Below are 27,942 nucleotides of genomic sequence, written 5' to 3'. Positions count from 1 at the left end.
AAACCCCACTTTCATTTGTGTATCATGCCCTTTTGAATCAAGAGTACTCAACGAAATTAAATTTCTTTTCAATTCGGAACATGCCGCACGTCACTAAGTGTTCGACAACTCCATCAAACATCTTAACTTTAATTGTTCCAACACTGCGATTTTACATGAAGCATTATTTCCCATCAAAACAACACCTTCAGATCATTGTTTCATAAGTTGTAAACCAATCCCGATTGGGACTCATGTGGAAGGTGCAGACTGAATCAAGTATCCACTCCTCGCACTTTAGAATCATTGATGAAGCAACTAGAAGTTCACCATCGCCGTAGTCTTCTACAACATCACTTCACCGAATTTTTCGGTCTGTTTTCCTTTTGATTCGCGACCTCCTTTTAATCTTATTTTGTAGCTTATAGCACTTTCAGTTTAATGTGCCCTTTCTTCTTGCGAAGTTGCAAGTTTTACCTCTGCTTGAAGATTTCGATCTACCCTTAGATTTACCACGAGGATTCCGCTCTGTGTTCTACCACGATCATCATCAACATTCCGGTCTTGTCTCCCACGAACAATGAGACCTCTCCCGAGAGTTGGGTTTAACCACAAGATGCTTCATCTTATCATACGAGGTTAAAGAATCATAAACCTCATCAACTGTGAGAGACTCGCGGCTATATAAAATCGTGTCTCTAAAGGTTGAATAAGACGGGCAACGAACAAAGTAGAATCAACCCTAGATCTTCCTTATCATCTTGAACCTCCATGGCCTCCAAGTTTGAGAGAATTTCTTTAAACACTGTTAAGTGTTCGTACTGACGCACCTTCCTCCAAACGATGAGCATAAAGACGCCGCTTCATATGCAACTTGCTTGTTAGAGTTTTCGACATACATATTTGTTCTAGCCTCTTCCATAATGCAATGGCAGTTTTCTCTTTCATCACATCCTCGCAAAATTTCGTTGGACAAATGCGGATGTAATTGTGTTAATGCCTTTCGATCCTTACGCTTCTTCTCTTCATCGTTAATGTCGAAGGCATCTTATCTATCCTAGCAGGCATCCTCTAGATCCATCTGTGCAAGAACTGCTTGCATCTTAATTTGCCACAACGCAAATCTGGTGTTGCGATCCAACAGCGGAATTTCATACTTCAAAGACGCCATTACCGTGATCGAGATGAATAACCCGAAAGCTCTGATACCAATTTGTGAAAAATAAAATAGAATAAAATAAATAAAAATAAAGAACACATAAATTTTACGTGGAAACCCTTTCGGGAAAAAAACCACGGGCAGAGGAGAAGAAAATTCACTATGTCGAAAAATTTTTACTCAAATACAAGAGGAATAGACTATGTCTATTTATAGGCTTGCAAAGCCATATTCTAGTAGGATTGAAACACCTTATCCTAATCAATATAAAATAGATGGAGTTTAATAAGGTTTAAAAACCTTATTCTAAAATAAAATAAAAGAAGTCTAGTTCTATATGGATTTTACTTTTATTTTATTTTCCATCGTATTTTATTTAAATAAGAATTTTGGGTCACTTAATTCTAACAGCCATCGATTTCATCGCTATGTTGGGTGAAATTCGTCGGCTTGTGTTAAAAAACGGGACACCCTTTCTAAAAAAAAATCGAAAACTAAAAATTCTCATTTTTCAATCGGATCACGATTAAATATTATATTGAACTCGTATTTTTGAAAATCAAGTCAACACATGTTTATGAGATACCAATTTTGGGCGTCATGAGGTGCTAATACCTTCCTTATGCAGAATCGACCCCGAACCCCAATTTTTCTTTGGACTTTCACATAGACCTAAATTTGGCCTTCTTTTTGTTTTAAAATAATTTTATTAGGTGTCCGATCACACCTATAAAAAAGGATCGGTGGCGACTCCCTTTGTTAATAAAATCGAAAGTTGGTTTTCAAATGTTTATTAAATCGCCACAATTAGCGACCAAGCGGAACTAATTTTTTTTACGTCGCTACACCATGTATACATAAAATTCCCAATTTAAATTTCATGTGTATAATTGCACCAAATCAAAGTTCATGTATTAAATTAAACATTAGACCAAAGTTTATATATAAATTTAATATTTATCTCTAATTATATATATTGGAAGTCTATGTGAAAGTTGAAAAAAAAAGACTATTAAAGGTTTTACTAGAGGAGTACAATTACAAGATATATATATATATATATATATATATATATTCATTTAACTATAATGTAGAACCAATTTAGTATAAAGTACAATAGATAAAGAATAAAAAATAATCGGATAAAACTCACACATGTCACATGAACACAGTGGGACAAAAACTCACACATCGTAATTTTACATGATGAGTCACAAAAACTCAAGGCATTAGCCTTAACCAACAAGTCAATGCCTAATTGGCAATAAAATAAGTTACGTAATAACCAATTTGAAATTAAACCGAACTAAAAACCGAATCAATACAATGAATTTTCAACTTTCACAAGTTTTTGCTCATGTGCCTCATTTCATGTACTATATATTCTTAGTAATATCAAATAACAAGGTGTTGAGGCTTCAATCAATTTTTGCAGAAATTGAGATTGCTATGTTGAAGGTAGGAAATGTTGTCTTCTCATTGGCAGGTAGGAAAGGTAATGGTATGGTGTTTTCCTTGGCAATGGCAGGGGTAAATCGATCGCAAATGTTTAAAGCTTGGTAGTGATGCTTAGTCTTGAAGTATTAGCAGGTTTTTTTGTTGTATTTGGACTATGTTATTTGTTCTGTTTTGCTGTAAGTTTTTCTGTTTTTGGTTGCTGCTCTGTTTCTCTATAGACAATGCAGATTCAATGAAGCAAAAAAAAAAAAAACATTCATTTTTTAATACAACTATCAACTTATTGTAGACCGAACAATCGATTGTAATGTCCATACTCTTAATTTTATTTAATTGATTTTGAACTCATAAACATATACGTGGATCATATATCACTATGCGCTTATGGACCCCCAAAGCTCTAGAGCTAGCGTTAATTTCCAAAGACACCCAATGCTCTGGGGCAGGGGTGAAACTAATTTTTTTTAGAGGGTTGAAATTAAATTATAATTTTTACGATAGCAAAAATACAATTTCAGCATTTTAATAGCTTATATCTTTATAATTTTTAAATGATTAAATTAAATTTTTATATTTTTAGGTGGGCTAAAATGTAGTTTTATCTTTTCTAATTTAAAATTTTAAAAAGTCTAACCATTTTAGGCTGAGAGCTTTCCATCCCCCTAATTTCCCCCAAGGAAAACTAACTAATTCAACCTCAAATATAATAAACAAATTATGTGGGCCTTTGCCCTTAAGCCACCTAAAAATGATATAAACCACAATAAAATGATATCCAAATGCTAAAAAAAATCAATTAATGTAAATTTTAATAATTTGGGTAACATTCCAACTCTTTTAAGCAAGTGTATCTATTATGCATCCATTTAGATTTGCATCCACCATTAAGTGAAAAATTCTAAAGGAAAATATTTATCTAATAAACCTTCAATCTTTTTTCAACTTCCACTATATATAATTACTATAATAAAAAATATTATGAAACAAATCAAAAGCGAAAAAGAAAAAAAACCATGAACAATTTCTGTAAAAATATTATGTTATTCATACTTGTTCAAGCAATGGTCATAACCCTATTAATAACATCATCAAGTTCGGAACCTAATAATGGTGGCAATGATAATATGAGTCTGTTCCATACATGGTTCAAGATATAGCATATTCATGTTGTCAATGGATTAAGCAAAGATCAGACTCTATTAGTTCATTGTAAGTCTCAAGACGACGATTTAGGTGTCCATAACTTCACAATCGGCACTGAGTTCACTTGGAAATTTAGACCGAGAATCATTATGGGAGTACTTTTCTGGTGTTACATGGCTTTCCCCAACCATCAAACTTCCTTCAAAGTGTTTTGGAATAATGAAGTCTTGTATAATATGTGTGCTTGGGGAACTTGCATTTAGACTGCTAAAGATGCTGGGATTTATTTAAGAAATATTCCTAAAAATCAAGATGTTTATTATTACTGTTAGGATCGACCCGATTTAAGCAACAAACAAGTAAAAATAACAGAATAAATTGAGAAATTTAACACACAAATTTAACGTGGAAAAACTCATCCAAAGAGGATAAAAACCACGGGCAAAGATAATTTTACTATAATGGCAAAAGAACAAAGAGTACAAAAGATGGAGATAAAAACTATAACCCCGAAAACCCGAAAACAAAGAACCCTCAAAACGTAAACACAAAATTCTCTAAATGTGTTATGAGTTCTAATCTCTAATGGTGTATTTTCTAAGGTTGTAAAAGAGCCTATTTATAGGCTAAATTAGCAAGTCACATAAACTATGCTAATAAATGCTAAATATATTATACTAATAAATACTAAATCTTCTAGAAAGAAAATATATTTTTGTTTAACTTGACTTGCAAGAAATCTCTTAGAATTTGGGTTACACAACTCTAACAATCTCCATATTGACACAAATTCTTTCAACGCCATCTTTGCCAAAGCCCGGCACGGGCCTATCTTGAACTATGCAGGGAATTAACTGAGTCGAATCTGTGCTTAGAAGCTAGAAGACTTCTAGCCTTCGACTTGTGCACTGCCAAATTAAAACTAACCTGGGTCTGATTTTCACGAACACAATGCCCTAACTTTTCAAAACCTGCATCCAAAAGAGAAACTCTCTTCAACAAAACGGTCATACCTTTTTCCTTCTTATGACCAAGTTGCCTCTGCTCCAAACGAGTTGACTTCGACTCCATAACGGATGAGGGACGTCCGATTTCATTGGTCACTGTAGAACCCTCTAGAATATAAAGACTGCCGATTCTTTTACCTTTTAACAAAACGAGAGCTCTACGAGATACTTCAATACCGCTCGACTTGATGTTGATTCTGTATTCTTTCAAGTCTAAAATACTCAAGGAGATGAGATTCTTTCATAAATCAGGTACATACCTGACATCTGAAAGTGTCACAATTGTTCCATCATGTATCCTAATTTTAACAGTACCAATACCAATTACCTTACTAGATGAATCGTTTCCCATGTGCACAACTCCACCTTCAAACGAACTGTATGTGGAGAACCATTCTCTATTGGGACACATATGGAAAGAACATCATGAATCTAGGATCCACTAGGACATGAGCTTGGAGTTATCGCTTGTTGACACTAACAAGAAATCATCACCATTTTCATCAGCCAAATTAGCACCAGCTACATCTTTCTCGTTACTTTCAGCAACTCTTTTATTTCACAGTTTATAACAATATGCTTTGACGTAACCTAACTTTTTACAATAGCGATACTTTTTGTCTCGTTTCTTTGATGCTACCAAAACGGAAGCTTGCCTATCTGTCTTGCTATCCAAATGAAGCTCATTGTCGAGTTTGTCTCTACTCAACAAATGACCCTTCACATCTTCGAACGAGAGTTTGTCTCTGCCATAAATCAGGGTCTCCCTGAAAGACTTGTATAAAGGGGGTAAAGAGCACAATAATAGCATAGCCTGATCTTCATCGTCAATTTGAATTTTAACGTTCTTTAAATCATTTAAAAGAGTAATGAATTGACTGATGTGATATCTAAGAAGCTCACTTTTGTTCATGCAAAACGTAAATAGATGTTGTTTCAACACTAAACGGTTAGCCAGATACTTAGTCGCATAAAGAGTTTCTAACCTTTTCCACAAGGCGGATGAGGTTTTCTCCATCAATACCTCCTGCAATACCGTATTCGCGAGGCACAATTGGATTGCAGACAAAGTCTTTTCATCAAGCTTTTCCTATTCTGTTTTATTTAGATTCTCAGGCTTTTTCCCAGTAATAACCTTTTTCAAGCTAGATTGAACTAGAATTGCCATCATCCGAACTTGCCACAGATTGAAATTTGTCTCACCATCGAACTTCTTAATTTCAAACATTGTTACTGCCATCTCTGAACGGGCTAATTTATAAAAAATTAAACTAGTTCTGATACCACTTGTTAGGATCGACCTGATTTAAGCAATGAATAAGTAAAAATAACAGAATAAATTGAGAAATTGAACACACAAATTTAAAGTGGAAAAACTCCTCCAAAGAGGATAAAAACCACAGGCAAAAATAATTTTACTATAATGGTAAAAGAACAAAGAGTACAAAAGATGGAGATAAAAACTAAAGCCCGAAAACCCGAAAACGAAGAACCCTCAAAACGTAAACACAAAATTCTCTAAATGTGTTATGAGTTCTAATCTCTAATGGGTGTATTTTCTAAGGTTGTAAAAGAGCCTAATTATAGGCTAAATTAGCAAGTCAAATAAACTATGCTAATAAATACTAAATATATTATACTAATAAATACTAAATCTTCTAGAAAGAAAATATATTTTTGTTTAACTTGACTTGCAAGCAATCTCTTAGGATTTAGGTCACACAACTCTAACAATTACGATTGAGAATAGGAATAATTTTTTTTTTTTGACAGACCAGGAATATGAATGATTATGATAAAGAAAAGGGGATTATTTTATGTACTTCCATTACCTACTTTGCAATAATAAAACATAATATTTATATAAACATATCAAATAAATTTAAGTAATAATTAATTGAAATCAAATAGAATCAAATATAATGAATTTTCAGTTGTCATAAGTTATTTGTCATGAGCCCCATCCCTTGTATTATATATTCTATGTATTTGATGAAACAGCCTATGATTTTCTTTTATCTGTTCAACAATGAAAAGGCCTATGAGCATGATGTTTTTTTTTTCCAAGAAAATAAGCCATAATGTTAAGTGTGATGATGATAAACATCTTAGTATGAAATATGACGAAAAATTCATCCCTAATACATGATCCTAATTGCATTATCACTCGATAATTCTCCATAAGGTTTTTTAGTGTCTCCGATTCGAGACACGAGAGAAGCATCATTGTCACTTGGTAATTCTCCATAATTCGACAAGTCTATAATCATATTAAAATTATAACGGTTTTTCATGTCTCCATTAGTTTTTAGATTCGAATTATTTTGTTGTTTCTTTATTTATTTCTATATTTTTCTTTTATGTTGTTTGTTAGATGAGTGATGAATGAAAGAGGAAGTTAAATTGAATTTCTACTAAAAAAAATATAAATCCAGTTATTTACATATATGTTTTTATTATACTCCACTTTGGCAATGACATGTGGCAAGACATTAGGCTAGACAATCTTCCGTGGGGAACAGTCCGCATACAATTCTTCACTGAGAACCATCTGTGGTGATACTCCTCTTAGGACAATCCACGTAGGACCTCCCGCGTATCATGTCCAAATTGTCTTAAAGATGACCCATTTTGCTCCCACTTGGAGACCATTAAGGGACCACAGAGGAGGTGTAACAATTTCATATAGCATCAAGGATGAGAATGTCAGAGCAGGACCATATAGTACACTATATGACAACAACTGACTTGCAATGGCCTTGCTACTCGGTCCATTGCACAATCAAGTCAACCCCTTGTGCAGTCAGTTATGTCGCGAGAAATTGAACTCGAGACTCAAAGACAAAACCACTAATATTTAAACATTTGATCAAAGGAGCAAATGTATCAAAAAGTTAGAAAGTGTACCCTGTAGGACGCATTTTCATTGCACGTCAGTGAAAACACGTCCTATGAAAAGTTTGGTACAATAGCAACCGTTGTCAAGAGAAACCTCTTAGTTGACATGGCAATGATCATTGAAAAGAACAAAATATTTGAAGAGATGTCTTTGAAGAGAAATATGATGAAAAAGAGAAGGTGAACAAAATAGAAATAGCTTAATTTTAAAATGATTAACGGAGTAATTTACTATTATTATTATTATTGCAAAGCATATGATGGAAGGACATAAAAAAATTCCCTTTAACATAATCATTATTGTTCCCAATTGTAATAAAAATCTTCTTCACTTTTAGGAATATTTCTCAAGTAAATTCCATCATCTTTAGCTGTATAAATGCAATTTTTAAACTCATACATATAATACAACATATCAGTATCCCAAAACACATTGAACGAAGCATGATGGTTGGGGGAAGCCAAGTAACACCAAAAAAGAGTTCCCTTGATGATCCTTGGCCTGAATTTTCAGGAGAATTCGACGCCAACGGTGAGGTTATGGATGCCCAAATCATCATCTTTAGATTTGCAATGAACTAATAGTGTCTGGTCATTGCTTAATCCATTGACAACATGTATATGCCATGTCCTGAACCACGTATGGATGGAACTATTCTTATTATTGCCACCTTTATTAGGTTCAGAACTAGATGAAGTTATTAATGGTGTTATGGCTATTGCTTGAACAAGTATAAAAAAAAAAATATTCTTAGAGAAATTGTTATTATTATTATTATTTTTTAGTTTTTGGTTTGTTTCTTTCTCTTTTATCGTAGTTATATATTGTGGAAGTTGAAAAAAATTGAAGGTTTATAAGGTAAATATTTTCTTTTGGCATTTTCCAGCTAATGGTGAATACAAATCAGAATATTGTGTAAAATTTAAAATAATACCAAAAAAGGAAAACAAAAGTTCAAAAAGGGATACACTTGCTTAAAAGAGTTGCAATGTTGCCAAATTTATTAAAATTTACATTAATGGATTTATTGGCATTTGGATATCACTTTATTGTGGTTTATATATTTTTTTAGGTGATTTAAGGGCAAAGGCGCACATTATTTGTTGATTTATATTTGGTCTTGATTATTTATTTTTGTGATAAGGGTTTGATTCGGATCAATTTGAAAAAGAAATATCATTGTCTTATAGCATTTTGGTTTAAAAAAAAATTAAAATCAAACAACAATGACGGGTCAGAAATTTATTTTGAACAGTAGGAATTAAATTATATATTTTATGATAATAAAATATAATTTTATTATTCTAATAGTATATATTTTATAATTTTAATGGCTAAATTAAATTTTTATTATTTTGAAGAATAAAATATAATTTTATTATTACTAATTTAAAATTTTATAAATAAAAGAAGGGCTTAAATTGATTTACCATTTTAGAGATCATCCCGAGTTTTGCTGAGATCAAATAAAATCCAACATCGAAGGTGAAGGGTGTAGGCGTGTAGCTAGAGGGGAAATGACCTTCCTCCCTTGGTTGAATGATATAATTCATTTTTAGTGTCTTTTATTTTCAAATTAATGCAAGGGGACAACTTTTCTTTCATTATTTTTTTTCATTTCTTTTTTCATCATTCCTTTACTTATTCTTTTTTCTTTCCTTTCTCTCACCTCTCCTTTCCCTTATTTTCTTCCTTAAACCCATCTCTTCCATTTTTGTCTGGCAGAGATTTTCAAGCTTCAAATGCGCATTGTCGAAACCATTTTTTAAAGGGAAGTTTGAAAAATGGGGATCGACTTTTGAAAAACGAAAACGGGAGTTGCCACCAACCTTTTTAGGTGTGATTGGATCACCTTATAAAACGTTTTGGTCTACGAAAATTAAGAAAATAGGTTCGGGAGTCGGTTACGTACGAGGAAGGATTAGCACCCTCGCAACGCCCAAAATTGGTACCAAATTGAATAGTTTTCTGTCTCAATGTCAAAAATTTGAAAGGATTTAAAAATAGGATCCTTTTTTTAAAACCGGAATTATTTAAGTTGAAAAATCGAGATTCTTTAGCTCCAAAAGAATACAAACATCACATCCAGCATGTTAGGACACGATATTCTTAAACTCTCGTAACTGAAATCATCTCGTGATTTACAAAATCTATTTAGAAGGATACTTTAGGCATTTAGACAAACGAGAAATCGCAACCTTGCATGTTAGGGCACTATTTCCCGAATTCCTAAATACGAAAAAACATTGCCTCATTTTAGAAAAACTTTTGGATAAAATATGACAATTAAATGAAATATATATTTTTTTAAAATAATGATTTGAGTAAAATTTAAAAATAATTTACTAAGAGTAATATTAAAAAATTATTAAAAATGAAAGAGTTTGATATGATACTAAAATTATTAAAAATTAAAATATATAAAAAATCCAGAAAACATGGATTAAATCAAAATAAAAAGGGTTGAAAAACGAAGATGAACAAAGAATAAAATAAGAACAAACCGTAGAAAATAAGAACGTAAGAGGAAGAGAAATTTAAGTGAAAGCTCTAAAAAATTTTTTATTGTTTCCCAAAACTCCAGTGTGTTTACAATGAAGGGAGAGGCCTCTATTTATAGTTGAACCTCCTCAAATCTAACGGTACAGATCAATTACATCAACAGTTAAGATTAAAAGGTATCTACAAATTAAATCTCTAAGATTATAAAATCATATCTTCTAAGATTGCATATCATATCTAAGATTGCAATCATATCTAAGATTGTATCATATCTAAGATTGCATATCATATCTAAGATTGCATATCATTGAAGATTATATTTTCATATGAGTCAAGCTTGTAGATGGACCTTAAATCTTTTCAAGTAATGGGCCATTCCGATCGGGCCAAATTATATTTGTAATTCGGACTGAACTTGGACTTTGTTTTTTTTGGGTTTATTATTTTGTTTTGGACTTATTTCGGGCGGGCAAAATTGAGTGTCTCATACTGCCCTCTTTGCTCATTCTTTGTATAACAGAATAGAGCAAAAACTATAAAATGACCAATTTTGTCTGGGCTCGCCGAGTTTTGAGTTCTTGATCCTTGATCTTCTTTAAATGGCCTCTTGACGGCTTCAATCTGCTTCACTGCAACTCAGGAAGGCGATATCTGCTATCTTTGATCTGCTCCCCATTTAATACAGAGACGCAAAATCTGTTATCTTCGATATGCTTCTTGTCTAATACAGAGATGCCAAATCTGCTTCTTCAATCTGCTTCCCGTCTAATACAGAGATGCCAAATCTGTTATCTCCGATTTGTTCCCCGTCTAATACAGAGATGCCAAATCTGTCATCTTGGATCTGCTTCGATGTAAACACATGAAGGTCAGATCTGCTATGTCTTCGATCTGCTCCCCGTCTAATACAAAGATGCCAAATCATCTTGGATCTGCTTCAATGAAGGTCCAATCTGTCATGTCTTTGATCTGCTCCCCGTCTAATATAGAGATGCCAAATTATCTTGGATCTGCTTCAATGAAGGTCAGATCTGCTGTATCTTCGATCTACTCCCCGTCTAATACAGAGATGCCAAATCATCTTGGATCTGCTTCAATGAAGGTCAGATCTGCTATGTCTTTGATCTGCTCTCCGTCGAATATGGAGATGCCAAATCTGTTTCTTCGATTTGTTCTCTGACAGTACAGAGATGCCAAATCATCTTAGATCTGCTTCAGTGTAAACACGTGAAAGCCAAATCTGTTATGTCTTCGATCTGCTCCTTGTAAACGCAAGGATGCCAAATCATCTTGGATTTACTTCGATATGAAAACATCCGAAGGTTAGATCTGCTATGTTTTCGATCTCCTCTCCGTCAAATATGAAGATGCCAAATCTGTTTCTTCGATTCGTTCTCTGACAATACAGAGATGTTAAATCATCTTAGATCTGCTTCAGCGTAAACACCTGAAGGTCAAATCTGCTATGCTTTAGCCTGTTACCCTACTGCTTAGGGGGTTAAGGCGTATCAATCTCCATTGTCCCTTGAAAGACATAACCTGTATAATGTGTACGAGTTCATGCCTAATGATTAGGATATTATGATCGAAATGAGTCAAATGCTCCTAATTAAACCTGTTATAATGCAAAATGTTTATGAATATGACCCCTATTCCAGACGTCACCACTCATTCTTTCATCGAAGTTTATCCTTATTTCTCTCAAAGTATCATTCCTACTCAGCCTGTGGGTTTGTACCATTCTTCAAATGCTATGACCCACCAAAAATGTCTGTAAGATGATCCTTTCTTAGGATCGAATCATTTGATTTGTCCAATCATCATTTTGGACTAAAGAAAGAATTTCCTCGAGTTCTTTCAAACCTCACTTACGCGAATTCTTCGAACAATTATTAAGTTTTAGTTTCTTATATTATCTAGAAATTTCCAGAGTAATGAGCAAAACTTCATTTGTGAAAATTATTTAGTTCATCTATCATTATTTTAATACAACATACTTTAAGAATAATGGAAGATGAATTTAATCTTGAGAATAATTAGATTTGAATAAATTCGTCAAAAATACAAAGGAAATTAATCTGAAAGCCTATCTTTGAGAAGAAAAAGAATCTAAAGATAGCAAACAGGACAAAAGTTAGATGCCCTAGATATCGCCGCTTGAGCGTTTATATGCCAGCTCCATGAAGACCTTCTTGAATTCAACATGTGTTTAAAAGATCCAAAGTACTTTATTGATGCCCCAATATGCAACGCGCTTAACTCTTTGTTGAATCAGATATAGCAAGATTACCGTGTGCTCTTCAAAATTTGAGCTGCCCTTTCGGGTTTTCAACTCAAAACCCCTTTGGTCACAATGCGCCCTTTGCGGGTTTTCACCTTGGCCTCTCCATTTTTTTTTCGAAAACTCAAGGCGCCCTTTGCGGGTTTTCATCCTAAATTCTTCTCTCCTTTAGACAAAGTACTTTTTGACTGAGTCTGAATTCACTAGATTAGGCAAACTCTTCCCATCCATTTCCGTTAAGATCAATGCACCCCTAGAGAAGGCTTTCTTCACGACATACGGCCCTTCCCAATTTGGCATCCATTTTCCCCTAAAGTCCTTCTGAATAGGGAGGATCTTGTTCAGCACAAGATTCCCCTCATGGAATTCTCTTGGTCGCACTTTCTTGTCGTAAGCTCGCATCATTCGCTTCTGATACATCTGACCATGACGAATGGCCTTTAGCCTCTATTCCTCAATCAAGTTTAACTGATCATATCGCGATTGTATCCATTCAGCTTCATTCAACTTTATCTCTGACAAGACTCGAAGAGACTGTATTTCCACTTCAATGGGTAACACTGCTTCCATCCCATAAACCAACGAGAAAGGAGTTGCCCCGGTAGAAGTTCTAACAGACGTTCGGTAAGCTAAGAGTGCAAATGGTAACTTCTCATGCCAGTCTCTGTAGGTTTCAGTCATTTTCCCCACTATCTTCTTGATGTTTTTGTTAGCAGCTTCCACTGCCCCATTCATCTTTGGGCGATATGGCGAAGAGTTATGATGCTTAATCCTGAACTGGCTGCAAACTTCTATTATCGTTTTGTTGTTCAAGTTTAGTGCATTGTCTGATATGATCCTTTCAGGCATCCCATGCCGACAAATAATCTCTTTCTTCAAGAAACGACTTACAGCCGACTTAGTAACATTCGCATAAGAAACAGCCTCTACCCACTTCGTAAAGTAATCAATGACCACAAAAATAAAGCGATGCCCATTTGAAGCTTTTGGTGATATTGGCCCAATGAAATCCATGCCCCACATAGAAAAAGGCCATGGAGAAGTCATAATGTGTAGAGGTGAAGGTGGTACATGAATCTTGTCTCCATAAATCTGACATTTACGGCATTTTTTTGCAAAGTTGACACAATCCCCTTCCAAAGTAGACCAATAATATCCAAACCTCATGATTTGTCTAGCCATCATGAAACCATTAGCATGTGTTCCACAAACATCCTCATGAACTTCTTCCAAGATTAACTTAGCTTCCACGGCGTCAACACATCTCAACAGTACTTGGTCATTTCTTCTTTTGTACAAGATGTCCCCATCCAAAACGTAGTCGCAGGCTAATCTCCTTAAAGTTCGCTTATCATTTTTAGTTGCTTGTTCTGGGTATTTACGATCTCTCACATATCGCAATATATCCTGATACTAAGGGTTATCATTCTTTTCTTCTTCCTCAATGTTACAACAGTAAGCTAGAGCCTCAAAGATACTCATCTGAATGGGTCTCATCTCCTTCTCTTTATTCACTTTAATCATTGAAGCCAAGGTTGCTAGAGCATCTGCCATCTGGTTTTTATCTCGTGGGATATAATTGAAAGTGATTTCATCGAACTCCTCAAGTAACCCCAAAACTACCTTTCGATAATTGATCAATTTAGGATCCCTTGTCTCCCATTCACCTTTAAGCTGGTAAATTACCAACGTGGAGTCTCCATAAACTTTCGAGGTTCTTATTCTTTGCTCTATAGCCACTCAGAGTCCCATGATGCATGCTTTATACTCAGCCATATTGTTTGTGCAATCAAAATCCAACTTGCAATTGAATGGATAATAATCACCATTTAGGGATACCAAGACTGCCTCAATTTCATTTCCCACTGCATTGGATGCCCCATCAAAGCTCAACTTCCAAGTATAATCCTCTGTAGCTACTACGCACATCAACTCCTCATTTGGGAAATCAAAATTCAACGGCTCATAGTCTTCTAGAGCTCTACTAGCCAGAAATTCCGCTATTGCACTTTCTTTTATAGCCTTCTGGCTCACATAAACTATGTCAAACTCTGAAAGCAGAATTTGCCACCTCACCATTCTTCCATTCAAAGCTGTTGACTCCATCATATACTTCAAAGGATCAAGTTTTGAAATAAGCCAAGTAGTATGATACAACATATATTGCCTCAACCTTTGAGTAGTCCAAATTAAAGCACAGCACAATTTCTCAATTGGCGAATATCTCATCTCACACTCTGTGAATTTCTTGCTGAGGTAGTATATCACTTTCTCCTTTCTTCCCGACTCGTCATGTTGGCCAAGCACACATCCTATAGAATTGCTAAACACTGATAAGTACAGAATTAATGGTCTACCTGGATTAGGTGGAGATAACATAGGAGCATTTAACAAGTATTGTTTAACCTTATCGAAAGCACTCTAGCATTCTTCATCCCAAGTACCTTGGTTGTGTTTTCTAAGGAGGCAAAATATAGGGTCACATTTCTCAGTTAATTGTGAAATAAACCGAGCAATATAATTCAACCTTCCAAGAAAACCCCGAACTTTTTTCTAAGTACGAGGTGAAGGCAAATCTTGTATGGCTCTAAATTTGTCTGAATCAACTTCTATTCCTTTTTTACTGACCACAAAACCTAGTAACTTCCCCGACCTGGCTTCGAAAGTGCATTTTTTCGGATTAAGTTTTAACTGAAACTTCCTTAATCTCAAGAATAGTTTCTTTAAAACCTCAATATGTTCCTCCTCTGTTCGAGATTTGGCAATCATATCATCAACATACACCTCAATTTCCTTGTGTATCATATCATGAAATAAGGTCATCATAACCCTTTGGTATGTTGCCCCTGCATTCTTTAGCCCAAAGGGCATTACCTTGTAATAGAAAGTCCTCCATAAGGTTATGAAGGTGGTTTTGTCCATGTCTTCAGGATGCATCTTTATCTGATTGTACCCTGAAAAATCATCTATGAAGGAGAACAACGAATATCCCGCTGTGTTGTCTACCAAAGTGTCTATGTGAGGCAGAGGGAAATTATCTTTTGGGCCAGCTTTGTTCAGATCCCTGTAATCAACACACATTCGTACCTTCCCATCCTTCTTAGGAACTAGTACAATGTTAGCTACCCATTCAGAATACTTCACCTATTGTAAGAATCCTGCATCGAACTGTTTTTTTACTTTATCCTTTATTTTTAATACGATATCTGGTCTCATTCTTCACAACTTCTGTTGAACTGGTTTACAATCCTGTCTTATTGGAAGACGATGCACCACAATATCAGTATTTAACCCTGGCATATCTTGATAGGACCATGCGAAGATATCTTTGAACTCACGTAACAACTCAATCAGTCCTTGCCTTATATCATCAGCAATATGCGTGCCAATTTTCACCTCTTTCCCTTCCTTTAAGGCTACATTCTCTATTGCCTCTCATGGGGCATGATTTATTTCTCCTCCTGTTTTACCATTCTCAACAGATCCTGAGACACATCACAATCCTGGACATCTTCAAAATCCTAAAATTCCTCTAAACACATGTCTTGCTCATAAGAGAAATCAGGATTTGTAATATCAGTGCTCATGTCATTGATATCTAGGGACCTGTGAAGTATAAAGAATATACAAAGAATGAATAAATTTAAGAATGATTATTTATATGCTACGAATGAAAGAATAAGAATTGAAAAAGTTTAACAGAATATTGGTTGATAAAAATGAAACAATACTCATTCAAATTGATAAAAGTTATGTTTTATTAAAAAAATAATAGATGATCGTAAGCCCATTCCACAAATGTAATCTCATTACTCCTAGGCCCTAGAGTAACAAGAATGTTTTGAGAATTATTCTGAAAAATTCCTAAAGACTACAGGAAGTTCCTCCGCAGTCCAATTGTTTAGAGAGCTTCCCAGTTCGTAAGGGCGAATGCCCTCAAGGTTTCCTTAATCAGTCCCTTCTTCATGTATGGCATTAATGGAATGATTTTCATTTCCAAACACCCCCATCTCCAGGTAAGCTATCCCTCCTGATACAAAAGTCTAGGATATGTAAGGGAGCGTCTTCTTTTCGCTCAGCTGTGAGCCTCTTCTCTCTTTCTTTCTCTTTTTAACCTTAATTAGAGTTTTTTTTATGGATTTAAATGCATGTGATGTGATGCAAATGCATGAATGCAAAAGAAAATGAGATGTTGATCTTGAATTCAATTCCATTAGAATAACTTTTCTAGAAAACAAATTTCTTTACATGAAAATAGATTACATATGCGGTCTTGCCCTTCATAGTCCAAGTAAACGCTAATCTTTTCTTCATGGTCGAATCCTGTAAATTCTCCAAAAGATGCCTTTGCTAGCTCCTTGCTGCTTAATCTGAGCCTCGATCTCTTGCTCACTTATCTCTATGATACTCATCAAAAAATGCCGGCTCTTGGATAATCTTCGTTGGTAATTAAATCAAGTCATGTATTCCTTCGTAGACTTCTGGCTTTCTCTCGTCATGCCTTTGTTGGCTTGAATCTCTAGAAATTACATCATGTATTCCTCCATGGACTACCAGCTTTCTCTCGTCATGTTTACTTGGACTATATTCAGACGACCACACTATAATCCACTTTATCAAGAAATTTGTTTCCTTATGACAAACTATTATATTTAGGAATCGAATTTCGAATCAACACCTTCTTTTCTTTGATGTAATGTAATGCAAATGCATGAATGCAAAAAGGTATCGATCTCGATTCAGTTTCATTTTAAAAAACGTTATTTAAGGAACAAAAATCTTTTCATAAAACAGATTACAAATACGCTTTCGCCAGTAGGCCTAGAGTCTTAACCCCATCGAATAACAAAGCTAACTCTCGACCTCTATTTGAACTGCCCCGCTTTATATTACTTTAGGATGAGTAACGGTGCATAGCCAACGACTCCCCAAATCCCAGGAAGAGGTACCCAATCAAAACTGCCGCAGCGATAAAAGACTTCATTAGGAACCAACCAAGGAGCCTTCCACATAACATCTTCCTCTCAAAGATTCTGAAGAATGTCTATCCACTTCTCCTCTGAAATGTCATCTCTCCTAGGCATGTCTACTGCTTCTTTTAAGGGAGAAAAACCCTCAAAGAATACTCGACAAGGAACCCTATCAAGCTTCCCAAAATGACTGTGGAACCAAACCAACAGCAACTATGTACATCCAATCAATCTACCTTCGCCGGCTCTCCGATATGCACTCAAAGATCTAAATGTCTCAGCTAGGATTGCTGGTACTGGTGTATTCTACTTACCAACGCGATTGAACAAATCCGCAACTGCCTCATCTATGTGCCCCAATGCCTTTGGGAAAATCACCATGTCGTAAATACTCAAAGCCAGGACGTCGACCCTTTTCTTTACGTCTGGATGTGTCGATATCAAATCCCTCAAAACGGCCCATGGAACACACTTACTATCACCCTTTTTCAGATATCGAGCTATGACTCACCGCTCACTCATCCCAGTAATCATCACCAACTTCTTTGCAAAAGTTGGAAGACTAGCAGGCCTGACATAAGCCTTGTGACCCTGAATCCTCGGGCAACGTAGTAAAGTCATATACTCCTCCAAATTAGGTGCAAGATCAACATCACCAAATGTAAAGCAACTATAAGTAGGGTTCCAGAACTGTACCATAGCTCGAAACAAGTGCCTATCTACTTTGACGTCTAGTAAATAGGGAAGGTCTCCATAATTCTGATAGAAAAGCTGCTTAGCCTCGTCATCCCATTGGGCCCAAATGTTTCTCGACTCTCGAAACTCATTCTGCGTCAATTAATCGAGTGAAGTCCCATAACTCGACGTATATCCTCGGTGACACTATCTCCTTTCTCTAACGGGTTTTCTCGACAGTGCATGCATGAAGCATTGTCCTCCACTCTATCAAGGTATTCATTCCTCATTACAAAACTTTCTAATCTAGAAATCGAGCCGTGAATCGACACCTTTAAATGCCAAATGACATACAATGACAGCAAAATAAAAATAGGTCAGTATCATAAAAAAATGATAAACAAGTACTTACAAGGGTAGCTTACTAAAGGCTATCACTGTCTTTCCTAAACTCTTTAAAGTTCACTATATGAGTTTTAGCTCTAAAGCCAGGGTGCCTGAACCAACAGATTCCTTGGTCTTCACCCATTATAGGCTTATATAGACCAAGTTCAGTTCAGGGGGACACATTTCCCTTTGGCCATACGGAGATGAAAATCTCACGAAGACATAGGTACAGTATCCCAGAAGCAATCCACTAGCTCATACGAAGGTGAAAACCTTACGAAAGCGTAGCTTCTCACTCCCACTTAAGGGTGTGACCACAACGGTAATGCAAATTCAATGTACAGCAATAAGGTAACAAACATATGTAGCAAACACATGTAAAAAGGATCCAATTTTAAAATTTTCAAACTTCCGACATTAAGACAGAAAATACTCAATTTCTTGGCTTGACTCTCTTAAGTCCCCAACGGAGTCGCCAAGCTATCGAAACCATTTTTTAAAGGGATGTTTGAAAAATGGGGATCGACTTTTGAAAAACGAAAATGGGAGTCGCCACCAACCTTTTTAGATGTGATTGGATCACCTTATAAAACGTTTTGGTCTACGAAAATTAAGAAAACAGGTTCAGGAGTCGGTTACGTACGAGGAAGGATTAGCACCCTCGCAACGCCCAAAATTGGTACCAAATTGAATAGTTTTCTGTCTTAATGTCAAAAAATTGAAAGGATTTTAAAATAAGAACCCTTTTTTAAAACCGGAATGATTTAAGTTAAAAAATCGAGATTTCTTAGCTCCGAAAGAATACAAACATCACATCCAGCATGATAGGATACGATATTCTTAAACTCTCGTAACTGAAATCATCTCGTGATTTACAAAAACTATTTAGAAGGATACTTTAGGCATTTAGACAAACGGGAAATAGCAACCCTGCATGTTAGGGCACTATTTCCCGAATTCCTAAATACGAAAAAACATTGCCTCATTTTAGAAAAACTTTTGAATAAAATATGACAATTAAATGAAATATATATTTTTAAAATAATGATTTGAGTAAAATTTAAAAATAATTTACTAAGAGTAATACTAAAAAAATTATTAAAAATGAAAGAGTTTGATATGATACTAAAATTATTAAAAATTAAAATATATAAAAAAATCCGGAAACATGGATTAAATCAAAATAAAAGGGTTGAAAAACAAAGATGAACAAAGAATAAAATAAGAATAAACCGTAGAAAATAAGAACGTAAGAGGGAGAGAAATTTGAGTGAAAGCTCTCAAAATTTTTTTATTGTTTCCCAAAACTCTATTGTGTTTACAATGAAGGGAGAGACCTCTATTTATAGTTGAACCTCCTCAAATCCAACGGTACAGATCAATTACATCAACAGTTAAGATTAAAAGGTATCTACAAATTAAATCTCTAAGATTACAAAATCATATCTTCTAAGATTGCATATCATATCTAAGATTGCAATTATATCTAAGATTGTATCATATCTAAGTTGCATATCATATCTAAGATTGCATATCATTGAAGATTATATTTCCATATGAGTCAAGCTTGTAGATGGACCTTAAATCTTTTCAAGTAATGGGCCATTCCGATCGAGCCAAATTATATTTGTAATTCTGGACTGAACTTGTACTTTGTTTTTTTTTTTTGTGTTTATTATTTTTGTTTTTGGACTTATTTCTGGGCCCGGGCAAAATTGAGTGTCTACACGCATGAATTTTCTGTTTGTTTTGTTTACTTGCAGAGGAAATCAGAGTCATTAACTGATTAGAACTTTTTAGCCGAGTTTTAAGTTTTCAAGATTTTGATTAGAGCTGAACACAGAGCAGTGAGTAGAGTTTTAGAGCTCAGACCGAAAGAAGGAAAGAGAAGCAGAGAAGCTCTGAACTTTTTTTTTTGATAAAGGTTCAGCCGATTGACACATATTCATGGGCAAAGAAAGAAAACTGCTTCCACAACCACTCAAGCCAGTGCTTAGAGTCAATTGCATCGTCCAGTTCTTGCACCAAAACTTTGTGGGTTGCTTCTTTTGGGATTTCTCTTGTTATGCCCATGCACCTCCTCTTTTTGCACAAACTAGAGTGGGAGTTGCTACAAAAAGGTTTCTTTTTTTTTTTTTGTTGGGGGGAGGGTTCCTCACAATATTAGCTTTCTTCCAGTTTCTTCTTGGATGCCACTGTTTTCGAGAGAACCTCTTAGTTGACACGACGATGCTCGTTGAAAAGAACGAAATCTGTAAACGGATAGAGGATTTGAAGAGATGTGCTTAACAAGAAATATGGAATAATTTATCATTATTATTATTACAATGCAGATGATGGAAGGACATAAAACAATGCCCTTGTGATATAATAATTATTGCTCCCAATAGTAATAAATAAAATCTTGATTTTTAGTAACATCTTGATTTTTAGTAACATCTGTCAAGTAAATCTCATCATCTTTAACTGTAGGGTAATCTATAAAAATAGTCACTTTTGTTTGCCTCAATTTACATTTTACTCATTTATGTTTGAAATGTTACGTTTTAGTCACTTATGTTACTATTTTGTTACGAAGTGATCACTCTACAGTTAAGTTCTGTTATCTCTCTAACGGTAATCCTACGTGGCAGTCCAACTAGATTTTAGATGTTAATTTAGATTTCTAAATGAGATGAAAATAGATTTTTAATTAAAATTTAATTAATTAAATTTTTTAAACCCAAACTTTTAACTAAAAAAACTGTTCATCTCCTTTTTTAATTTTCTTGATCTCTTCTTTTTTAATGGTTTTTTTCATTTGATGGAAAAACTATTATTAAGATCAAAATAGTTGAAATCAAATTGACTGCTTCATAAAGATGGTTTCAACGGAGGGTTCAGGTATGTCTTTTTTGCATTCCTCTATCTCTTTTATTCAATATTGAAAAACAAAAGATTGGATTTTTTATTATTTAATGAAAACCCTAAATTAGAATTTTTTATATGAATATTAACAATTAAAAGAATTTCAGATCAGAAAAAATGGATACCCACAAAGAGATTGTGAACAAACAAGCCCATTCATATTAAAAAAATCAGATTGAGAAACCAATTATTCAAGAACGTGAAGAATTAGAAAATACAATGATTATAAACAAAAACAATTACCATCTTTTTATTTGTCGACAATCACTTCATTTTAAGTCTTAGAACATAAATTTTCCGGTGAAGAAGACATCCTGGACCCTCCATTGAATCCTCTTTTGTTTTTATATGTGAATAAAATTTTTTGATGATAATAGCTTTTTTAGTCAATTGAAAAAGGAAACTAAAAAAAGGGGGAGATGAATGGTTTTTTAACTAAGATTTAGGGTTTAAAATTTTTAATTAATTAAATTTATTTAATAAAAAATCTATTCTCATTCCATTAGGAAATTCAAGTTGGCACTTAAAATCTAATTGGACTGCCATGTAGGATTACCGTTAAGGAGATAACGAAACTTAACAGAAGAGTGATCACTTCGTAACAAAATAATAACATAAGTGACTAAAATGTAATATTTTAAATATAAATGACTAAAATATAACCTGAGACAAACAAAAGTGACTATTTTTGTAGATTACCCTAACCGTATAAAAGTAATTTTTATAATCACACAAATAATACAATTTATCGTCATCCCAAAACACCTTTGAACGAAGCGTGATGGTTGAGGGAAGCCAAGTAACACCAAAAAAGAGTTCCCTTGATGATCCTCGGTCTGAATTTCCAGGTAAACTTGACGCCAACAGTGAGATTATGAACGCCCAAACGGTCGTCCTTAGACTTGCAATGAATTAACAGTGTTTGATCTTTGCTTAGCCCATTGATGACATGTATGTGACATGTCTTAAACCACAGTATGAAGTTTGTTAGGTTCAGAACTAGATGAAATTATAGTTATTACTTGAATAAGCATGAACAACATAATATTTTTACGAAAATTATTCATGGTTTTCTTTTGGCTTTTAGTTTGTTTTAGAATGTTATTGTCTCTCTTTTTTTTCATTATCATAATTATAAATAATGGAAGTTGAAAAAAGATTAACGCTTCGTTTGGTTCAATGTAATGGCTTTGCCATTACAAGACGTTCCAATTTCTACAGTAAAGCAGAGGTTTGGTTCGTTGGAAAGCTTAAAACGCCGAATGGCAATTACAGCTTCATTCCGAAAATCGTTGAATAGCCATTCAGGGGAGGAGGTGCCGAATTGGCTATTCCAACCTCTCCGCCGAATGACCTTCTTTTCGCTTCCGAAAACACCCTTACGCTGAAAATTTTCAACGGTTTCACTTTTTTTTTTCCTTAGCCATCAACAATCTCACGCTCAAATCAACCTAAAAGGAAGCAAATCAACTTGAAGGCCTAAGACCCAGACTTTGTTTACCACTCCTAAGCGATTCCAACCTATCACTGGAATCGCCTGGTGCTCAGTAAGGCCTTGCTTGTTTTGATGGTAAGTTTTTTTTTCTTTCTCTCGAATAGAGAAGTAAACCAATGGCTTATAGTCGTATTCATTCAAGAAGTTATACATTATCTACATGATCCAAAAACAAGGTTGATAAATTGAAATTTTCAGGTTTCATTTTCCTTTTCAAGGTTGCCATCTTATTTTACTGAATATTTGTAATTGAAAAAGGTTGAATTTTTTTTCTAGGTTCAAAACGAAGTAGCTTTTTCATTAGATTGCAGAACTCCCTATGTTAAATGTTCACAAAAGCTGGGTGAACAACCACTGGGCATTTCCAGAGTTGTTGAGAAGTGGGTCTCCTTTTAAAGATTGAATTCAATTTATCAAAATTTTAGGAGCCATTTTATTTTTCCTATGTAAATTAGGTCTATTGTTCCTTCTGCAACCATGGAAGACTTTTGCTACTCATCAATAACACCATTTACAACTTGAACCAAACTTACTTTATTCTAGGCATCACTTTTGATTGTAATCAATTTCTTTTTCCGGGCTTAATTTATATGCAGTTTTAGTTGTAATGATTCTTAGGTTTGATTCACTGTATGATTAATTTGGTGCAGCGGATACAATATGCCAAGACAAAGTTTGTATCGCCAAAAATAATGGAAACTTTGTTCCCAGAAAAAAGAAGAAGAAACAAGAAGAAAAAGGTGACAACCTTGCGTTTTAGTTCTTTGAATTGCTATATGCATAATGCATAGTCCTTATTGACTTAAAGAAAATGGTTTCTCCTGTATTTCATTTTGTTATCGTGTGAATGTAATTATTGCAGTTAACGTGTTTATATTTTTCATCATTAGTCTGCTACCCGTTTGACCATAAGAAAAACAAGGGTGTAACAGAAGATAGTTTTTAAATGCATGGTGCCTTTTTGGTTAGAAGTTAGAACTTGGATGTTTTAGTTTCCTTTTTTTTTTTTTTTTAGTTACACATTTCTATATGACTACCTATTTGTTAATTTCTGTGGGGATAAATGCCTTCACTGAAACACTGGGGTCTTGTTTAATGGTGCTATTCTGGGGCCAGATATTTTAACTTTTGGAATATTGTTTGTAAAGAAAACAGTCTGTATAGAGTTACTTTTTTTTTGGGAAGGGGGCAGGGAACTTAAATTTTGCATCTTCCTCTGGTTTTCTCACGCTGAAAGATTCATTGAATGATTATTTGGTGTGATTCTACTGATTCAACCTATTTGTTCAAGATGCTATAATTTAACCTGTGGCAGAGAAAAAAAGTATTTCATTTAAGCTATAGAGTTACTTTTGGAATATAATGCAGTCTGTATTTCATTTAAGCTATATTTATTCCTAGGTAGTCATCCTTTGGTATTTGAGGTTCTCAGCAAAGAGAGACTTCGCAGTCTTTACAACTGTTAGAGAGGCAGAGATCATAAATGACAACTCTACAAAGCAAATACCCTTTACTGGTATGTGAGTGATACTGTTAACTTTGTAAAATATGAAAGCAGTGACCCTAGAATGCCCCACTTCCACTTTTTAGTTTAACCGAACTAGCATGTTTCAGTTAGATATAGTTACAGCCTTACAGGTCGTTCATTGCTGGTCTTTGAATCCTGAACTCTTTCAAGTATGTTAGTTGGATATGGTTTTCGATGGTAATGATGACGGGTTGTTCATTGCTGTTCTTCCAATCCTGAATTTTTTGCTATCACTTATTAACCCTTTGGAATGATCAGCATCGGAAGTCTTCGTCTCTTACCAAGACACAGATGTATGGGATATAGCTGCGTACAATTGTTTACACCTATGAATTGATGGTCTCACCGTCTATGCTAATTTATGAAGCAATAAGCTGAGTTGTACACCTATTTCAAACAAGTCGGACTCTGCTTTGACTCGGGATATATATTGGCTCCACTCATATGAACCTCTTTATTTTCTCGATTTTTCATGTTATATTCTCTGTTCAAACATACTGCCTCTGATGCTGCCTGCTAAAATATGTTAATAATAATCGGTATATGATGTTTTGGCAGGATTGATACTGGCGGGTGGATTACTGACAATGTTGATATTGTGGTTACGGTACTTTTTTATTGACTCTCAAGCACATTTCATTAGTCCATCAATAACCTATTTCTTTCATTTCATTTTCTCCTTCTCGATTCACCAGATCTTTCTCAGTTACAGGCAAACCAACCAACTCAAATTGACCATGCTCGATGCGATAATGAAGTCAATCCAGAGTGCTCAGTTCAGACTGCCTATTGTGAGGAAACAAAAGGTGGCGGTAACGATTTTGTCAAGTGATGCTACAACAAGCGCAGGAGGATATCTGTGAATAGGAGGTAAGGATACCCACAGATTCTGCCATCAGATGGGAGTTGTGCCAAGGTGAAACCGAAATGGTGTTTTTCTTTTTTTGGATGCTGTCAACACATGATCACAGCTGCAGGGCATCTGAGTTTTCTTCATGGATGTGTAAATTTCTTGTACAGAACATTTCAAAATCAGATAAGTTGTGTTTATATCAAGTATGAACAGGGGAAATTATACCTTATAGGATGAAGGATGCAGATCTCATTTTGATTACCCTTTTGTCCATTAATTCCCTTGTTTCATGTTCTTTTTGATGGGTTTGGCAATTAAAATATATCATAAGTTAAACTGGAAGCTGCACTCCTCTCTCTGTCTCCAGGCTTCAAATTTTACCATAACTTCGTTTGAAGAAGTAAAAATAGGTATGTTGACATGAATACCTTTTCATTCAAGCGAAACATAACTTCTCTCTTTCTACAAATTTTATTAACTAATTAATTTAAAATCAATTCCAATACATAATAACACTAATGTTAAACTACATTAATCAGCCGTCAATTGAAAAAGTTACAATATAGTGACTAGCCATTTTTTAATTGGTATAATATAATAAATTTGATCTACAGAAAGTTATAAATATAGATAAAACTTTAAATACATATAAATACATGAATTTATTAAAAATAAAAATTTTAAAATTCCCAAAATATCTTCAATATCCACTTTGATTCAATGTACAATCATTTGGGTTGTGGTTCGAAACTTTAATTTTAATTCGATCCTGCAGATTTGAAATAAATATATCAATTTATTTTTATATTGTATAATTAGGGGAGAAGTCCACTTACACACGGTAAAAAACTAAAGTAGTCTTATTAAAATTTAATAACAATAATCAACTACCCGCAAAAATTTTGTTAAGAGTATTTTGGTCATTTAAGTCTTTTTCTTTATACTATTACAATATTTATTCCATTTAACCAAACACAAGAATACTATTACAGCTCTATTCCATTCCATTCAACCAAATAATTAAATTACTGATTACAGCTCTATTCCATTACAGCCATATTCAATTACAACCCTATTCCATTACAGTGAACAAAACGTACCTTAAGACAGATGTTTCTTTTGATATTTCCATTAAAGGAAAACAAAATGGACACACTTGTTTAAAAGAGTTGTAATGTTGCCAAAATTATTAAAATTTACATTAATAGATTTTCTGGCATTTGGATATCATTTTATTGTGGTTTATATCCTTTTTAGGTGATTTAGGGGAAAGTCCCACATCGATTTATATTAGATGTTGATGATTTATTTTCTGGCAGTATTTTTGTTTCAAAAAAGTTTAAAATGAAATAAAATCAAACATCAATGGTTAAGGTTGTAGCTAGAGGGGAAAGTAGTGGCCTTGGTCCCTTGATAGAATAGTATAACTGCACTTCTAATTATTCTTAATTAGAGATAAAATAATTATATAATATCATCACTTAGTTATTTTATTTTTAATTAGTGAATAATTAAAATTTTATTTTTATCTCTTGATTAATTTAAATTATTTAGAGAAAATAATTATGACAAATATATGATGTCATTATTTTCACCTATGCTAACTTTGATTTTATTGATGTAATTTCAACTTGACACGTGATATTTTTTAATTAGTCCAAAAATTTCTTCGCCTACAATAAATATAATTATTTTTTATATAATATGTGTATATAAAATAGTGTTGTATAAATAATGGTGTTAGTGGTTTGTAAAATTAGACTAAATCAAAATTCTATGTATAAAGTTGCACAAAATAAAAATTAGTGTGTAGTTTTCATATTTTCTCTTATATTAATTCTTAGCTATATGAATTTATCTATGAAAAATTATTTAAATATGAGATGAATTGACAGCGATATGAGAAAGTAATGAATTATTAACACATAAATATCTAAAAAAACATTATAATATGGGGAATTATTTTGCACACGACCAGTGAAGTTTTTAAACTCCACAGGTAAGGTTAGGGTTGACAAGTGTCATATAAGGGTATAGTGAAATAGTAACTGTTATAAAATAAAGAGAGATGGAGAGAATAAAAAACAAAAAAAATATGAAAGCAATACAGGATGTACTTTATTGATCAAAAGGAATGATTACAATGCTTCATCAGAGTCTCTATTTATAGGCATAAGAAATATAAAAGAAGTAGAGATCTAATTCTAATAACTATTAGAATTTAAAGTACACCAAAACTTTATCTTGATCATGATGGACATTTAATAAGATATTCATAATACTTCCCCTTGGAAAACCTTATTAGGAAGAATCCTGTGGGATAAAAACCTAATGAAAGAAAAAGAGTACACAATCCATAATACGCATAATATGCTGCATCATTAAAAACCTTACCAGGAAAACCCAATGGGACAAAACCTCGGTTAAGGGAAAAAGAGTGTAACACGTATTTACTCCCCTTCATGAAAACATCACATATTTTCTCATATTCTACGTATTCAATCTTGAATACTAGTTGTCGAGACCATTTTTTGAAAAGGGCGTCGACTTTAGTTTTAAAAACGAAAACGAACATGGGGAGTCGCCACCAATCTTTTTTGTTTAGGTGTGATCGGATCACCGAGAAGTTTGGTCATTTTAATAAAGCATTTTGGTTTACTAAAACAACGGTTTTGATCTACGAAATTTGAGAAAACGGG

General features: G+C 34.0%; 1 protein-coding gene across 15 annotated transcripts; it reads left to right on the top strand.

Moving 5' to 3' along the window:
• The first annotated feature begins 22,104 nt into the window (after positions 1-22,104).
• Positions 22,105-25,585, top strand: LOC108463073 (uncharacterized). 15 transcript variants are annotated; one of them, XM_053018146.1, is made up of 5 exons: positions 22,105-22,215; positions 22,791-22,937; positions 23,513-23,602; positions 24,264-24,378; positions 24,949-25,585. In XM_053018146.1, exons 2-5 carry the CDS (start codon positions 22,935-22,937, stop codon positions 25,251-25,253), a joined length of 513 nt encoding a protein of 170 aa, XP_052874106.1. In that variant the 5' UTR covers positions 22,105-22,215; positions 22,791-22,934; the 3' UTR covers positions 25,254-25,585. The 15 variants fall into 15 exon arrangements, 13 of the variants coding, with proteins under 13 accessions (XP_052874106.1, XP_017618502.1, XP_052874105.1 ...); XM_017763013.2 differs by having other exon boundaries at positions 22,115-22,215; positions 22,571-22,937; XM_053018149.1 differs by lacking the exon at positions 22,791-22,937 and having other exon boundaries at positions 22,127-22,215; positions 24,268-24,378; positions 24,949-24,997; positions 25,103-25,585.
• Positions 25,586-27,942: the final 2,357 nt, after the last annotated feature.

Source organism: Gossypium arboreum, chromosome 8, assembly GCF_025698485.1.
Source record: "Gossypium arboreum isolate Shixiya-1 chromosome 8, ASM2569848v2, whole genome shotgun sequence".
Classification (NCBI taxonomy): Eukaryota; Viridiplantae; Streptophyta; class Magnoliopsida; order Malvales; family Malvaceae; genus Gossypium; species Gossypium arboreum.
The sequence above is the reverse complement of the archived record's forward strand: the minus strand, read 5'-3'. Positions and strand labels throughout refer to the sequence as shown.

Bases quoted from the DNA above. Each gene is read 5' to 3' on its own strand.
- LOC108463073 (XM_053018143.1), top strand. From the start codon at position 22,149: ATGGTTGAGGGAAGCCAAGTAACACCAAAAAAGAGTTCCCTTGATGAT. The intron at 22,216-23,512 runs GTAAACTTGACG...AATTTGGTGCAG, and splicing joins TCCTCGGTCTGAATTTCCAG to CGGATACAATATGCCAAGAC. The intron at 23,603-24,267 runs GTGACAACCTTG...ATTCCTAGGTAG, and splicing joins GAAGAAACAAGAAGAAAAAG to TCATCCTTTGGTATTTGAGG.